The sequence below is a fragment of the Drosophila tropicalis genome, unplaced genomic scaffold, assembly GCF_018151085.1.
Source record: "Drosophila tropicalis isolate 14030-0801.00 unplaced genomic scaffold, ASM1815108v1 contig_413, whole genome shotgun sequence".
Classification (NCBI taxonomy): domain Eukaryota; kingdom Metazoa; phylum Arthropoda; class Insecta; order Diptera; family Drosophilidae; genus Drosophila; species Drosophila tropicalis.
In genome coordinates, this window is record NW_027172877.1 from 1085761 (window position 1) to 1101322 (window position 15562).

General features: G+C 40.1%; 5 protein-coding genes across 5 annotated transcripts; 3 read left to right on the forward strand and 2 right to left on the reverse strand.

Annotated features, from left to right (window-relative positions):
* The first annotated feature begins 31 nt into the window (after positions 1-31).
* Positions 32-1798, forward strand: LOC137573493 (uncharacterized). Its single transcript, XM_068285428.1, has one exon. It carries the CDS (start codon positions 166-168, stop codon positions 1618-1620), a length of 1455 nt encoding a protein of 484 aa, XP_068141529.1. The 5' UTR covers positions 32-165; the 3' UTR covers positions 1621-1798.
* Positions 1799-2491: 693 nt separating this feature from the next.
* Positions 2492-3528, forward strand: Scox (Synthesis of cytochrome c oxidase). Its single transcript, XM_068285505.1, has 2 exons — positions 2492-3004; positions 3063-3528. The coding sequence occupies exons 1-2, from the start codon at positions 2596-2598 to the stop codon at positions 3422-3424; spliced, it is 771 nt and encodes a 256-aa protein (XP_068141606.1). The 5' UTR covers positions 2492-2595; the 3' UTR covers positions 3425-3528.
* eIF3i (eukaryotic translation initiation factor 3 subunit i) lies at positions 3497-5033 on the forward strand. The gene is made up of 3 exons (XM_068285504.1): positions 3497-3670; positions 3844-4333; positions 4395-5033. Exons 1-3 carry the CDS (start codon positions 3500-3502, stop codon positions 4880-4882), a joined length of 1149 nt encoding a protein of 382 aa, XP_068141605.1. The 5' UTR covers positions 3497-3499; the 3' UTR covers positions 4883-5033.
* Positions 5034-5158: 125 nt separating this feature from the next.
* On the reverse strand, positions 5159-6120 carry LOC137573556 (DAZ-associated protein 2). The gene is made up of 3 exons (XM_068285506.1): positions 5861-6120; positions 5747-5799; positions 5159-5668 (listed from the first exon to the last, which is right to left on the reverse strand). Exons 1-3 carry the CDS (start codon positions 5877-5879, stop codon positions 5258-5260), a joined length of 483 nt encoding a protein of 160 aa, XP_068141607.1. The 5' UTR covers positions 5880-6120; the 3' UTR covers positions 5159-5257.
* Positions 6121-13913: 7793 nt separating this feature from the next.
* On the reverse strand, positions 13914-14960 carry LOC137573673 (variable charge X-linked protein 3B-like). Its single transcript, XM_068285674.1, has 3 exons — positions 14915-14960; positions 14504-14619; positions 13914-14309 (listed from the first exon to the last, which is right to left on the reverse strand). The coding sequence occupies exons 1-3, from the start codon at positions 14958-14960 to the stop codon at positions 13914-13916; spliced, it is 558 nt and encodes a 185-aa protein (XP_068141775.1).
* Between the last annotated feature and the right edge of the window lie 602 nt (positions 14961-15562).

A 15562-nucleotide genomic window follows, 5' to 3' on the forward strand; every position in this document is an offset into this window, starting at 1 on the left:
GTTGTTGCAAAGCGAATTTTTGTGTGAGTTTGTTGTTGTAAATTGAGAGAACTGTTGTTATATTATTTTGCATTTTACTACAAATTTTACTGTCAAATTCCTATGGTCGCAAAATCAAAGTTTTAATAAAATTAAGTTTTTGAGCTCTCATAACCAGGGCATAAGATGGCAGAAACTGCAAATGGCGATGAGCTGGTGGAAAAAGTTGTGGAAGTGACGGCTTGCAGTCCAGACGAGGCAAAATATTTTCTTGCGGCCTGTGCCAACGATGTGGATGCAGCAGTGGCTCTTTTCTTCGAGCAAGGTGCAGCCGGAGTTTCGTCGGCTTCTGGATCGGGTGCCGCAACATCTAATCCTGTGCTGGATGCCAACGGTGAGGAGGAAGTGCGCGCTCCTATAGCACCAGTAAGGGAACAGCTTCTTTTGCCCGAAGATGATAATTTTATGGCGGCAGGACCCAGTAGTAATCGCCTGTCCCGTGACACCCAAAGATTCAAGGTCTGCCCATTTAGGGACTTTGCCCGCGAAGGTGCCCTCCTGGAGGAACAGTTACAGGCCACTGGTGTATATTCTGATCCAAATGCTCATCGGCGTCGTCGCGATCGTGCTGCCCAAATGGTGATGGCCAGCAGCAGCAGCGGCGCCGCTGGTTCCAGTCGATCAGCTACATCCCGCCTAGGAGATCTCTTTCGCCCGCCCACAGATATATTGTACGTAGGCTCATTAATGGCTGCTCGTGACCATGCCACCAAGCGGCAGCGCTGGCTACTGGTTAATGTCCAGGGCAATGATTTTCAATCACATACTATGAACCGTGATGTCTGGTCGAACAAGGACTTGAAGAAGCTGGTGCGCCGTCAATTCATTCTATGGCAAGTGGACGACGATACCCCCGAAGGTCAGCGTTTTGTGGCCTTCTATCACTGTGCCAAGATGCCCTACTTGTGCATCGTTGATCCAAGAACTGGTGAGGAAGTTTGGCGTAGCCCCGAGCCGAAACAGGAGAATGTTTTACCAGACTTAAAAGAATTTTTGCGCGAGCATCGTGACTTTGACCAGACCTCGGATGCTCCCACCACTTCGAAGCGAGCAGCTCCAGTGGACGACGATGATGATGACGATGTTGAGGAGGTCTTTGCGACCACACCTAAAAAACGCGCCAAGGTCTTGGAGCTCACAGAGGAAGAGCAACTCGAGTTGGCAATTAAGAATTCCATGAATGAGAACGGCCAAGCGGCATCTGGTCAAAATAATCATTCTTCTAGCAATTGTGAAAGTCTCGATGGATTCGATGACGATATTCAAGATGTTGTGGCCTCCACATCATACGAGTCCCAATTGGGCCAGGCCACAACAGAGTTAACGGCCCTTAAATTGCGTCTACTCAATGAGTCTGGCACAGATGAAGTAGTCCAGCTGCGCTGGCCCTCCGATACCAAGCTACAGACCCTCCGCCTCTACATTAAGCAAACGCACAAGCACATCCCCTCGGCGGAGGGTGGTTATAAGCTCATCTGCGCATTTCCGCGCAAATCTCTTGAATCAGAGCACAATCAGGCCACGTTGAAGGAGCTCGGATTGCATCCATCAGCCAACTTGCATCTAACTTTGGATGATTAAATAATAACAGCATAGCATATTTATTTCCAAATAATTGTCATCTATGTATGTCCTGTCCTGTCTCTGGCCCTTCCCGCTAGGAGTCAATGCTCCTTTTACCACACTATTATTAATAAAGCAAAATAAAAAAAAAAAACATTGTCTTAAGGGACTACAGTACATAAATAACAAAAAATAAGTTTGTATTATTAAATTTTCATGAATCAAAAATAGCAAGTCACATATGTATGTACATGCATATGTGTGTACATATATGTATGCAGATCAATTTATATCGATTTTCATGAAAAGTTATTAGTTTCCTGATGAACATTTGAGATTAGTTGGAGTGTTATTTCCCTTCTTTAATTTAAGAGGCAAAAAAAGTGATCAAGGTCAAATTTAAGGAGTGTGTTTTCTCTCCTTTGAAGAGGCTTATATGATAATATGTATACACACATACATATGTATGTGTCTATTTCATATTGCAATTTTGTAGATGTACATACATACATATGTATGTAAATACACATACATACATATATAGGTATGTATGTACATACATACATACATATGTAAAAAAATGTACATGCATTGGAAGACTTAATAAACAAATTAAACTATGTATGTATCTAATGTATTTGATAATTTAATGAAACAATGTGCAATCATCTATCTGATGACTCTTTTCAAAATTTACAGCCATATTCTAGAATACATACATACATATATGTACATAAATACATATGTATGTTTGTATGTAGCTATATATTTTAAATTAAATAACAAAGTAAAAAATGCTTGTAATTATGATGGAAAAACATTTTGCTGGATGATAAAGTGGTCCCACTGTGCTCTAGGGTTCCCCCTGGTTGAAATTTCGGACCAAACGGTCACACTGAATTACCACCTAAAGCAGCCGGCGACTCCGGCCGATTTACGTAAAACTTGAAAAGTAAACTAAAATTTATTTGTAAATTTAAAACCAGAAACCAAATGTCCCGCGCACTTCAACGTCTGGTGGGTAGCTGTCGGCGCCTTACGCTGCAGCAGCAGCAATTGACCAAAGTTAGAAACTTTGCAGCATCTGCCTCCGATCCTGTAAAGGGTAAGGGTCCCATATCATGGAGAAGTTTGGCTGTAATTGGTGTTCTCGGAGCCGGCGGATTGGGTTTCATGTTATACGTGAAGGCCGAAAAGGATGAGGCTTTGCTAAAGGAGCGTAAAAGGCAGTTAGGCAAAGCAGCAATAGGAGGACGCTGGGAATTGGTAGATTCACAAGGGCAAGTACGCAAATCTGAGGATTTTATTGGCAAGTGGCTGCTAATATATTTTGGATTTACTCATTGTCCGGATATTTGCCCGGATGAGTTGGAGAAAATGGCTGCAGTAGTGGATGAAGTGGGTAAGTTCAACAAACAATTATGACGAAATCGAAAAGATAAATGTACTTTATCTTCCAGAAAAATCCCCTCAGACGCCAGATGTGCAGCCTATATTCATCACTGTTGATCCCGAAAGAGATTCTAAGGAAATTGTGGGAAAATATGTGAAGGAATTCTCCCCCAAGCTTTTGGGTTTGACTGGCACTGTCGATCAAATTCGTAATGTGTGCAAGGCTTTCAGAGTGTACTTTAGTGCTGGTCCGCGGGATGAGGACAATGATTATATAGTCGATCATACCATCATTATGTATTTGGTTAATCCCGATGGAGAATTTGTTGATTATTATGGACAGAATCGGGACAAAGATCAGTGTGTGGCCTCCATATTGGTGAACATAGCCAAATGGAATTCGTTAAACAAAAAGGGATGGTTTGGTTAAAGAGAGAATAAATGTTGAATTTGTTGTATTTTTTTCTTAAAAAAAAATAAATAAAAAAATTAAAAGTATGTACATATGTATGTACATATGTTCATAAAATTTAATATTCGCGTAGCACTGGCAACTCTGGCAAATGACTTCATAAATATCGACGAGTTGGCATTCCCTTTTGACTATTTTGTGTGCTGCGTGGATGTTGCAGAAGTTATTGTTTTCTCGCAATTAACATTTCATTTAAACAAAATGGTATGAAGAAATTTAAAATAATCATTAAACAACTGAATTAAACAGAAAGTACACGCCGAGTGAATAATTTACAAGACAAAAGCATCTCGCATTTCGCGGAAAACATAACCTCAAAAAGGCGGCGCCTGCTTTGCAAAAAAAAGTAAATAATGTGAATTTTTATCGTCTTTTAGCGTCCATTGATGCTACAGGGTCACGAGCGTTCAATAACGCAGATCAAATACAATCGGGAAGGTGATTTGCTCTTCTCCAGTTCCAAGGATCAAAAGCCAAATGTCTGGTACTCCCTCAACGGCGAGCGCTTGGGCACTTATGACGGCCATCAGGGTACTGTATGGTGTTTGGATGTAGACTGGGAGAGTAGAAAGCTGATCACGGCCGGTGCTGACATGACAGCCAAGTTATGGGATGTTGAATATGGCACAGTCATTGCCTCCATTCCAACAAAATCTTCAGTAAGAACATGTAACTTTAGTTTCTCTGGCAATCAGGCTGCCTATTCTACCGACAAGGCAATGGGACAGAGTTGTGAGCTTTTTATCATTGATGTGCGCAATGCCGATTCGACATTGTCCGAACAGACACCGACGTTGCGAATTCCGATGACTGAATCGAAGATTACATCCATGCTGTGGGGACCCTTAGATGAGACCATCATTACGGGTAAGCAATATGCAATGGTGTCCAGGATGTGCTGAAGTATTAAATGGTTATTTTCTTAAAGGCCACGATAATGGTAACATTTCCATTTGGGACGTACGCAAGGGTCAAAAAGTTGTGGATTCGGGCACAGATCACACCGCGGTCATTAATGACATGCAATTAAGCAAAGACGGAACAATGTTTGTGACAGCCTCCAAGGATACCACGGCCAAGCTCTTTGATTCCGAAACGTTGATGTGCCTAAAAACGTACAAAACAGAGCGTCCAGTGAATTCGGCTGCCATCAGTCCCATCCTAGATCATGTTGTTCTCGGCGGTGGCCAGGATGCCATGGAGGTCACAACAACATCGACAAAGGCAGGCAAATTCGATTCACGCTTCTTCCATTTAATATACGAAGAGGAATTCGCCCGTCTCAAGGGACACTTTGGTCCCATCAACAGTTTAGCCTTCCATCCGGATGGCAAGAGTTATGCCTCTGGCGGTGAAGATGGTTTTGTGCGTGTCCAGACCTTTGATAGTACATACTTTGAAAACATTTTCGAGTAGTTAAACATTCAGTTGTAGTTCATGGAATTCTTCTTACCAGTCAGTGCACAGATCTAACACGAAAAATCCCCCTTTCACTGGCTGCAAATCAAAAATGTTCAGGTCTATAGAAAATTTTCAAATATATGCGAGAACAAGAAGAAATATGAAACAGAGATTTTTTTGATGGGCAGGGATTAATCATTGTAGACGCCCAATTTTGGATGATGAGCTTGCTATGACGACAAACTGTTCTCTAATGTTGTGTCCGCCCACAAAGAAACAAAAAAAAAAATCTTACAACTTTCATATTTTGTATATTTGCAAAGGAGCTTAACGTGAGAAAATATTAATACATATATTCGATCAACAAGTATCTTTGGTTTCCCGTCTCATCTAGAAAAAGGAACGTTTATTTTGCTTCACCGTGACAGGTTGACCCTGCATGGCGGCCAACTGGGCTGGCGTTGGCAAGCATCCCGGTGGAGGTGGTGGTACACTGACAGCTCCGGTAGACGTGGTTCTTATTTCGGCACGGGGATCCAGTTGCAATACTTGTGACGCAGCTGCTCCAGCTGAAGTACTAGGTCCAGCCAACCCATAACCAGTTCCGTGATGGATTACTGTTGGGCTATTGTAGCCTCCCTGCATTTGGACATGCACTGGCACCTGCGGATTGTGATAAATCATTCCATAATATTGATTCGGATTGATCGCTGTCGCTGCTGGATGTGGAGCCGGTGACTGCTGATAATTAAATGCTCCACCGTTACGTTGGCTCTCCTCGTATGTAGGTGGTGGAGCACGCTGTAAGTAAGAATATCAATATTTTCAGATATGTAGTATACAGGGAAAGAAATGTCAATTGATAAGACTCCTACGCACCATAGAATTATCATACCAGCTGTAGGGTGGAGCACTGCCGCCCTCTTCTTTTTCTAAGCCGAGAAAATATCGTGATTATAACCATTGTTGTAAAAGTTGCAAAATAGTTCTTACCAGGATTTTGACGGGACATGGTTTTTCTTTGTTTGATTTTGATGAGTGATATTTATTTATATATATATTTTTTTTTTTATTAAGATACTTCCTAGCTCTTGCTGAATGGAATATTTAATTGCCCTACCCGATCTTAAGGGTTAACGCCAACGCCAACGCCAATGTAATAATTGAGAATCACAAAATTGAAAATATAAAAAAATTTTACAATTATATGTTTTGTCGATTTGTAGATGTTGTTATCGATATTTTTCTTTGTTAGTGATGAAACTCTCATCACTAATGATAAAAAACGTTTTTTTCCACCTCTAATTCTCTCTTAATTCGACTCTTTTGTTCGATATTCGACATCATGGTTCGATGTTGCATGTTCGATGCTTCCTTCGAGTTGGAACAGTGGACACCCATTATATGGTGCAGTATACTTTTAAATTAATGAAATTTATTATTAAACTTAGTTAAGAGGCTGCAAAGGCCTTATATATGTATATATTTACAAAGGTTTTCAAAAGTTGGGTTAAATATGGCTAAGAGTGGGTTGGAGGATGGGTGAAGGGATTTTCGAAGGCTTAAAGTGTTTGGACAATCTAGTAAGATGTGGTTAACAGAAGAAGCAGAGTTCCTATGTTGGCATAAGGCGGTGGTGGTGGGGTTGAGGAGGTAGGAATGGGTGAGGTTTGTGTGTCCAAGGCGAAGCCTAGTAATTCTAACGAGATCTCGCCGAGACAATTGGCTGTAGGTAGCGTAGTTGGTTATATTGGTTTTTGTTGAGTTATTGGATTTGTAAAAGTTGTTTGTTTTTGAAAATAGTTTTAGTTTAGTGAGATTATTTACTTTTTTAATTTGTTTCAATAAGTCTGAGATATTATAGTTTTCTGTAAATATAAGGGGGAGAGCGTTGGCGGTTTTGGCCGCCTCATCGGCTTTCTCATTTCCCAAAATCTGGCAGTGACCGGGGATCCAGATTATTTTTAGTTTATTTGGGTGGCTTAAAAGAGTCTGTCTAATTTGGAAGGGATAGAATGATAGATTGTAGGGGTTAGCTATAGCTTGGATAGATGAAAGTGAATCAGTACAGATGGCAGTTTGGTGTGACAGGACTTTAGCTAAGTTGGTTGCGGAGAAGATTGCTATAATTTCAGCGGAAAAAATACTGCTATGATTTTGTAAAAGGTATTGTTTTGTACAGTGGTTGTTGACAACGCTGAACGATGTGTAGTTGTCATTTTTGGAACCGTCAGTGTAAATGAATCTATAATTGGGATATTTCAGTTGAATTTCTTTAAATAGTTTACGGTATGTTTCGGGAGTTGTGGAAGACTTGGGTAGTGCATGAAGGGAGCAGTCTATGTACTGGTCGATATTTGCCCAGGGAGGAAACTTTTCCCGTGCAGGTTGTAGAGGTGTAGTCGGGAAATGTAGAGATTTGTTTAAAATTATAGATCTTTGTAGCGTTGAGCATATCCTTGGTGGAGGTTTTTTAGACTTATTAATTTTATTAATATGAGTGGCAAGTTGAGAGGAGTGCGATTGAAGGATGGGTTTGATAAGTTTGAAGTCACTAAAAGTTTTTCTGTTCTCAAAGGGAGATATGTTTGACTCAAATAAAAGGTTTTGCGTTGGAGTTGTTCTGAATGCTCCCAGGGCCATTCGAATGGCTGAGTGGTATAATGATTTTAATTTATTTGTGTCGGAGTGGGGAGCATTACCGTAGAGGTATATTCCATAGTCGATTTTGGACATTATTATGAGGTTAATGACATTTAGAACGGAGAGGGGGCTGCAACGATATCTGCTATTGGACAGGCATTTAATAATGTTTAGCTTTTTTGAAAGGGAGGAAATTAGGTATGATATGTGGTCGGACCATTTGTATCTGCTGTTGAAGACTATTCCGAGAATCTTTAGGGATTGGACATTGGGGATGTTAGCGAGGGATGTGTGTAGAGAAGATTGGCACCTTTTTTTTTTTTTTTTGCAGAAATGGATATTTTTGCATTTGGGTATGCTGAGTTTAGCTCCAGAGTAGTCACACCATTTAAGGATGTCGTTGAAAAGAGGTTCAAGAGAAAAGCAGCTTAGTTTGTTGAGTTTTTTTAACTATCAGATAGTCAGCATAGGCATAGAAGAAAATTTTTTTGTGAGCAAGAATGGTTCTGTTTAGTTTATTATAAGCGATAAGGAAAAGAATAACCGAGAGCAGAGCCTTGGTGTACTTTATAATTTTGGGACATACTTATTTTCCACAGTTTTAGCTCGTCTATGACGGAGTGTATGCCCATTGTATCAAAAGCTTTTTAGAAATCGAGTGAGACTATTGATAAATGGTTTTTGGTGGAAAGGGCGGAAGGTATCAGATAGTCTATCGATAGTAGAGAGTCTGATATACATTTTCCTTTTCTAAAACCGCTTTGTCGGCTTTGTAATGATCTTGTCGAGGGTTTTGGCAAAGCAGAAGTAAAGAGAGTTGGGCTTGTGAATAGGGATAATTTAGCTAAGTTTGTAATTTTGAGAAATGTGATTATTGAAGATATTGTTGAAATGTTGTGTTGACTGTAGGGTGTTTTGCCGGGGGTTTTGCCAGAAAGTTTAGTTAGGATTGATTTGAGGGATACTAAGAGTGGCGCTTTTGCGTTCTATTTTTATAAGATTAGCTGCCTCTTTGTTTAAGTTGTGGCTGGGGCCGGAGAGAATGGTTAAAAAGACTTAGGTACATGTATTTGGGCCAATCTGCGAAATAAATTTTGAATTTTGGTGAAAGTTTTGGTGGAGGAGTTGGCTCAAAGAGATATGTGAAAATAGGGAAGTAGTCACTACCGTAAGTGTCAGATTCAACTTTCATGAGGATTCCATGGCAATAGAAGGGTTAGAGAGGGTGAGATCATTGTGGGTGAAAGTGTGGTGGGTGGAATAATGAGTTGGGGAATAACCACTTGCAGAGGGAATTATAAAATTGGTCAGATATTTGTAATGCACAGAAGGAGACGTTTTCGACCCCATAAAGTATATATATTCTTGATCAGCATGAGAAGCTGAGTCGATATAACCATGTCCGTCTGTCCGTCTGTGCAAATCAACTTCACGCCGCCATTTTAAACTTGATATTTGAGTTACTTATAGCCCGGAGCAAATAAAGTATGAAAATTGTCAGGATCGGAACACTATATCATTTAGCTCTGGAAGAAACATTTTCATTAAAATTGGAGTATCCCTATGAAATTGACTAAAATAATAATTTTGGATCACATCAGATCCCGAAATTTCAATCAAGTTACAGTCAGTATATAATGCCCGCAGCACTTCTTGCTGTCTACTACGTCTTTCGTCATCAACAGAGTACACGCATACACACGCAGTCGCAAAGCTACATAAACTGTATGTGTATGCGTGCGTTGCGTTGCTTATGAAATGAGGTTAGAAGAACAAGTTGTAGTATAAAGAGTAAAATTGTGTTGGTTGTATATTCATGAATTAAGTTGCAGAAAACAAATTTTGAACATGTAGAAATAATATTGTCAAGGACTGCAAGGGTATATAAACTTCGGCATAGCCGATGTTAGCTTCTTTGATTTTTTTAAAATAATAATAAAAACCAGAGGGCCGGGGCTAACTTCAACCGCGTCAAAGTTTGTATACCCTTGCAACTTTTTTGGTAACTCTTTTCTTACCTATTAGCCATCAATGGCTAATGTTTGCGAAAGAATGGCCTACAATCATGGGAAATATGGAAGATATTGATCATAGTCACTGTTTTCCACCGATCGTTCCTATGGGAGCTATATGATATAGTCACCCGATCTTTATAAAATTGGCAGTCATTAACAGATATATTAAATTAAGAAATGTTTAATTTGAAAGCAATCGCGTTAAAAGTAACGGAGTTTTTAAAAAAGTCACTGTTTTCGACCGATCATTCCTATGGGAGCTATATGATATAGTCGCCCGATCTTGATCAAATTTGGCACAGTAGTTTATAGGTGTAATAAACTCTAATATTAAGTTTCACGATAATAGCACAGAAAATAACGAAGTTATTGAGAAAAGTCACTGTTCGTGACTTTGGGGTTTGTATGGGAGCTATATGATATAGTGGTCCGACCCGGTTGAATCCGAGATATACAAACCCTGCAGTATATACAAGCCTACGTGCAAAATTTCAGCTCTGTAGCTCTTACGGTCTAGGTAGAGTTTGCGTTGATCCAGACGGACGGACGGACGGACATGGCTATTTGAACTCGTCTTGTCGTGCTGATCAAGAATATATGTATATACTTTGTATGGTGGGAGATGCTTCGTTCTATGCGTTGCTCACTTCTGACCAAAATTAATATACCCTTTTTGCAAGGGTATAATAAATGTTTATTTAAACCTTGAGAATTTTATTGGTCAAACATTTGCATTATTTAGAAAAAAATGTGACAACATCGGATGACTCCTTTTGGCCCACCCTGTATTATTGGCGCAAAAGTACGTTAAGTAATCCATATTGTTATCGAAATCAAAACAAAAAACCGAAAAACACAGACATCAAACCCAAACCAGAAACCCAACGCAAAGCAAACCAAAATGCCTGTGTGTCAATTTTGCGACTATGAGTCCGTGAGACTCTCAAACATAAAGCGCCACATCGCGAAAAAGCACCATGGCCATGGCGATGGTGCAACAACACGAAAATGCATTTTTGAGGCAAGCCCCAGCTCATCGGGGAAGAAACATAGAGAGAAACCGGCGACACCACCACCACCATTGTCATTGTCGGGGATTGAAGAGCTTGAGGAGGATGAGGAGCCACAACAACCGCCGCCGCCGCCTCCACCTCTTTTTGAGGACAGCGAGTCCGACTCTAAGTTTGACTTTCGCGCCCTGCCAGAAAAGCAGCAAGGTGCTTATCTGGCTCAAAAGGGCTAATTTGGCGTTCACGGCCAAATAAGAAAAAAGTCTTTTTGGAAAGACTAGGTCCCGTTAAGGACTCCGAGGACCTCTTGAAGAAGCACCAAATTCGACTCTTCACGTAAGTTTTTTTTATACATTATCTTTTTCAGCATGTTTCAGTCCGTTCGGAAGCAAGGAGGCTTCCAACACGTGACTTCTTGGCCTCTTGTGGCCAGGGTGGCTGGGGTCTCGTATTCCAAGGAAATCCTTCAAAACATTTACTCCTCTTTTTTGATGGAATTCCAGTCAAAGGAATACAAGAGAATTGAGGAGTTAAAGTCCCTGGGTATCCCGGATTGGTTCGACAACGGCCAATTCATCGGATACCAAAATTGCAAAATCCACATGCCGAAAAGGACGTATAGCCAGAAGATAGAGAGAGATAATCTTGAACCCCGAGATAAATTGAACAAAGATTCATTCTGTGGGTGACTATTGAAAGTATTTATCTATCCATACTAATATTCAGAAGTGGGATAAAATATAAAAAACACTTTTTTTTGTCGCAACCACTCACAACTAAATAAAATGAACGATAAAATTAACATTGGCAACCTAAATCTGCCAGAATTGAAATTAGTGTGTGAATTACAAGCTAGGGAAATAAAACAGCTCTAATTGCTGCTATTATTCAGGCTTTACCATCCTCTTCATACACACATGCGTTTTACTACAAGAGGTCTTCGATGGAAAACATCAACGAAAGTACAGTCAGTTGTGAAATAACTGACGCCAATGAAGACGGCGGCAATCGTGTAACGGCAAGCACGATTCGGCGATTCTTGGAAAACAGCGACGAAGAGGGAGACAACAACAACGCATTAACGGACATCGCAGGCAGCTTCGCCACCATAGAAATCGTAGCTACACTGCACTAATAAAAGTTGACTTCAACGTCTTAAAAGCATAGCTCGCAAATGACAGTTGATCGTTTTTTCTTACATATGTATGTATATGCTCTGGTTCGTATCATTACCGAAAAGCTTTTAGAAACGATCTCGTTCGGGGCGGCTCTCTTTTTGTTTTGTTTTGAATTGGTTTTTGTCAAGCGCTTTGCATTGACTCATTCGTGTGACGCTCTCAAATGAGTGTCGCGTAAAGAGTAATACTATTTTCGCTCACACAAAGAGTCTCAACAAAAGACAGTTTGACTAAAAAACTCAGCAGAAATGATCTTTGCCTTCCGTGTGCTTGTACATATGTAAGTACCAGAGATCTGCAAAATTCACTTTTTTCTTGATTTACTCTATACGTTAAAATTCTGACTCAATTCCACTCCCTGAACGAAAGTCAGCGTTGAGTGAAAATCAGCTCACGCTGATAAAAAAAATCAATGTTGAGCCGAATAAACTCGGTAAGAAAAAAATATGAGCGGATTGGAGTCAATTTAAGTCGACAGTGAGTTCGTGTACATACGAATGTTTGATCGGCTGAGCCGAATGACACGATTATTCGGCTATTTTTGTGTATGATTATTTTTGCCATCACGCGAGCGAGCTAAGTCAGTCGCGACAAAAACAGTTTCTGTCGGAGTCTTTTTTATTGCTTTTATTTAAAAAAAATATCAGAAAAGCTAACATCGGCTATGAAATTTATTTATATACAGCTAATTCGTTCAGGGGTGCAGTAAAACTTTAACAACGTGTACTTCTTATACTATTGAAGATATCAAAAAAATTTAAATGCAGTTTAGGTACTTCATTGTTTTTCATACTTATAAAATAACTTTAAAAAATTTTAAAAATGAACATTGGTGGCTTTTTCTATGTCACAGCTTATTTCATGCACTGCACTTAACCTTAAAAATTATTCTAAGCAAATTAATATAGTATTTGGTTGGACCCCCATTTTGTTTAATGACCTCTTTAATGCGTGTTTCCATCAAAGAAACCAACTTTTTTGTGACTTTAGTGGATATTTTTCCACACTCTTCCATTAGTGCTGTTTTAAGGTAATTTTTATTGGAAATTGACCTTTTCCGTATGGTCATGTCCAATATTGCGCACAAATTTTCAATCATATTAAGGTCAGGAAACTGGACATGAGGGCTGACCACATCTGGGTAATCCCAGATGAACCAGGACTGGACAATGCCGGATTTGTGTTTTGGGTCATTGTCTTGATAAAAACGGAATCGGCCCTCTAGACCCAATTTCTCTGCACTTTGAAGTAAATTATCCTTTAAAACTGATAGATACATATGTCTGTCCATTGTTCCTTCGATCAAAACCAGGATTCCAACTCCCGAAGCCGTCATGCATGCCAAAACCATGACACTTCCACCGCCATGTTTCATAGTGTCCTCCATCCTGCGGCACTGTTGTCTGATGAGATCGGATCGGATCGGATAAAGGCCCACAATTCCTGTAAAAGTACAAAGATATTTAGTTAAATTGTAATTAAAGTAACTAAAGTAAAATTGTAGAACTAAAAAAATAAGAATTCAATAATTAAATATGAAACTGGAAAAAAAAAGAAATATTAATTCAATGCTGAAAAAGAGAAGTGAAATATTAATTCAATGCTGAAAAAGAGAAGTCAAATGTTAATTCAATACTGAAAAAGAAAAGAAATGAAATGTTAATTCAATACTGAAAAAGAAAAGAAATGAAATGTTAATTACTTAATTAATTTGCACACAAGGGCTATTGGAATCCTCATCCTGCAATTGGAAAAAAAAATATTAATTTTAAACACAATTGAATTTATAATTCATACAAACCTGGGTGTACGCCGTAGGATCTTGTATGCTTCGATCTGGCATATTTGCCAGATCGATAGCCATGGTCCTGGCGGGTCGAACCACACTTATTGCTTCAGATTGGGCACTGGACGCATCAGATTGGGCACTGTACGCATTTTCGGCGTACAGCACCGAATCGGTTGAGTCGGCCACCTCCTTTGAGCCGACCAACCTCGGCCGCTTCTCCCGGATTCCGTTAAGGCACCGGTCATTCTCCTTGCACGATCTACAGTGCATCGCCATTCCTCTCTGTCCTTTTGGCCGGACAACATTACACTTTGGGCAAGTGTTGTTGTTCCGGTCTAGGCAATCCGGGCCGTGTTCGACGAAGTCCGTCAAACATCTGAATCGTCGTCCACATAAAACACAGATGTGCTTCTAGCTACAGAATATTCTGTAGGTATCCTCCGGCACCTTGTAGATAGGTGGCGGTGGAACCTGTCCCAAAGGTTCCTGTGGCAGAGGTTCCACAGCCAGTGGTTCCAATACCACAGGATCCTGTGGCAGAGGTTCCACAGCCAGTGGTTCCAATACCACAGGTTCCTGTGACAGAGAATCCACAGCCAGTGGTTCCAATACCACAGGTACCTTTGGGACAGCTTCCACTTTCCGCGGTTCCGCTATCACCGGAATCGGTGCAGGTTGCAATGTCATTGGTCCCAGTATTATAGGTTCCAGGATCACGGATTCCATGATCGCTGGATCCACAGACACTGGAATCTGTGGCATTGCAACCTGCACCGATTGCCCTTGTTCCGCCTTTGCCTTCCGGTCCTGTTGGGAGAAAGAAAAATTTTTAAAATTAAAATGTGAAACTTTGAGGGAAACTTCGACTATGCCGAAGTTTGTATACCCTTGCAGTAATTTTGGAATTACGTTCACTGCAACGGACGGACAGACGGACATTATCGATTCAGCTTCTTCGGTGATCAAGAACATATACTTTATGGGGTCGGAAATTTACTAACCTCTGAAATTCGATTGATTGCTTCTCTTGTGAGGGCAATCTGCTCCTTAAGACTCGAGACGGCATCCTCCGAAACTCCACGGAGCACTTCTATCACATTTGCAGTCTGCACTTCATCTGATTAAAAAAATTAACAAACTAACCTTTCAATTTTGTGATAACGTGTTCTGATCAGCTTCTGGGTACGCCCAATCTTCAAAGGCTTGGCTGTATCGAAGACCATAAAATTTAAATGAGCATAGCTCATTTATATCGTCCATGGCGAACATGTTCATACGCGGCCGATCTGACGCAATGGCCATCATTTCCTCCAGTACTGCAGAAATACTCTCTGCAGTTTCCTCCGCATTGGTTATTTAAGGAAAACGCCAAATAAATAAATTTTTTACACCACTGTACATCATTGATGTACGTTCCTCCAACCTCTCGAAGAACATGGGCTTTACCTCTTTGCTCATGTTCCCGAGGCCGGGGAAAAAAATCAAATTGAACTTTAAATTTTTAAAAATAATTAAATCCTCCATGTTAGGCGGCTGTTCCTCTTGTTTATCGATATACAATATTATTGGCGCATCAAGCTTGGCGTCTGTTTAGTTTATCGATATCGATATACATACAGGGTGGGCCAAAAGAAGTCTTTTTTTTTTAAATAATAATGAAAATAAATGTTCATTTAAACCTTGAGAATTTTATTGGTCAAACATTTGCATTATTCAGAAAAATAATGCGACAACATCGGATGACTCCTTTTGGCCCACCCTGTATTATTGGTGCAAAAGTACGTTAAGTAATCGATATTGTTATCGAAATCAAAACAAATGAAGCAAGTAAGTCGACTCGTCGACTTGGGTATACCATACACCAGGTGAAACAAATATTTCAAATTTCGAAAACCAAATGTACATACATATGTATGTCTATTAAATTGTTTTTACATGCTTCATTCTATGTGCTATCTCGCTCACTCTACAAACACACGAGCACTCTAGCGCCGCCACTAGCCAACGGCCAATTCTGGCCTTGTGGACCGCTTAGTAAAATACGTTCATACGCATATTTT

Bases quoted from the DNA above. Each gene is read 5' to 3' on its own strand.
- LOC137573493 (XM_068285428.1), top strand. From the start codon at position 166: ATGGCAGAAACTGCAAATGGCGATGAGCTGGTGGAAAAAGTTGTGGAA.
- Scox (XM_068285505.1), top strand. From the start codon at position 2,596: ATGTCCCGCGCACTTCAACGTCTGGTGGGTAGCTGTCGGCGCCTTACG. The intron at 3,005-3,062 runs GTAAGTTCAACA...TTTATCTTCCAG, and splicing joins TGCAGTAGTGGATGAAGTGG to AAAAATCCCCTCAGACGCCA.
- eIF3i (XM_068285504.1), top strand. From the start codon at position 3,500: ATGTATGTACATATGTTCATAAAATTTAATATTCGCGTAGCACTGGCA. The intron at 3,671-3,843 runs GTATGAAGAAAT...ATCGTCTTTTAG, and splicing joins CATTTCATTTAAACAAAATG to CGTCCATTGATGCTACAGGG. The intron at 4,334-4,394 runs GTAAGCAATATG...ATTTTCTTAAAG, and splicing joins AGATGAGACCATCATTACGG to GCCACGATAATGGTAACATT.
- LOC137573556 (XM_068285506.1), bottom strand. The intron at 5,669-5,746 runs GTGCGTAGGAGT...TCTTACTTACAG, and splicing joins GCTGGTATGATAATTCTATG to CGTGCTCCACCACCTACATA.
- LOC137573673 (XM_068285674.1), bottom strand. From the start codon at position 14,960: ATGAGCAAAGAGGTAAAGCCCATGTTCTTCGAGAGGTTGGAGGAAC. The intron at 14,620-14,914 runs GTACATCAATGA...TTTTTTAATCAG, and splicing joins CTTCGAGAGGTTGGAGGAAC to ATGAAGTGCAGACTGCAAAT. The intron at 14,310-14,503 runs GTTAGTAAATTT...TTCTCCCAACAG, and splicing joins CAATCAATCGAATTTCAGAG to GACCGGAAGGCAAAGGCGGA.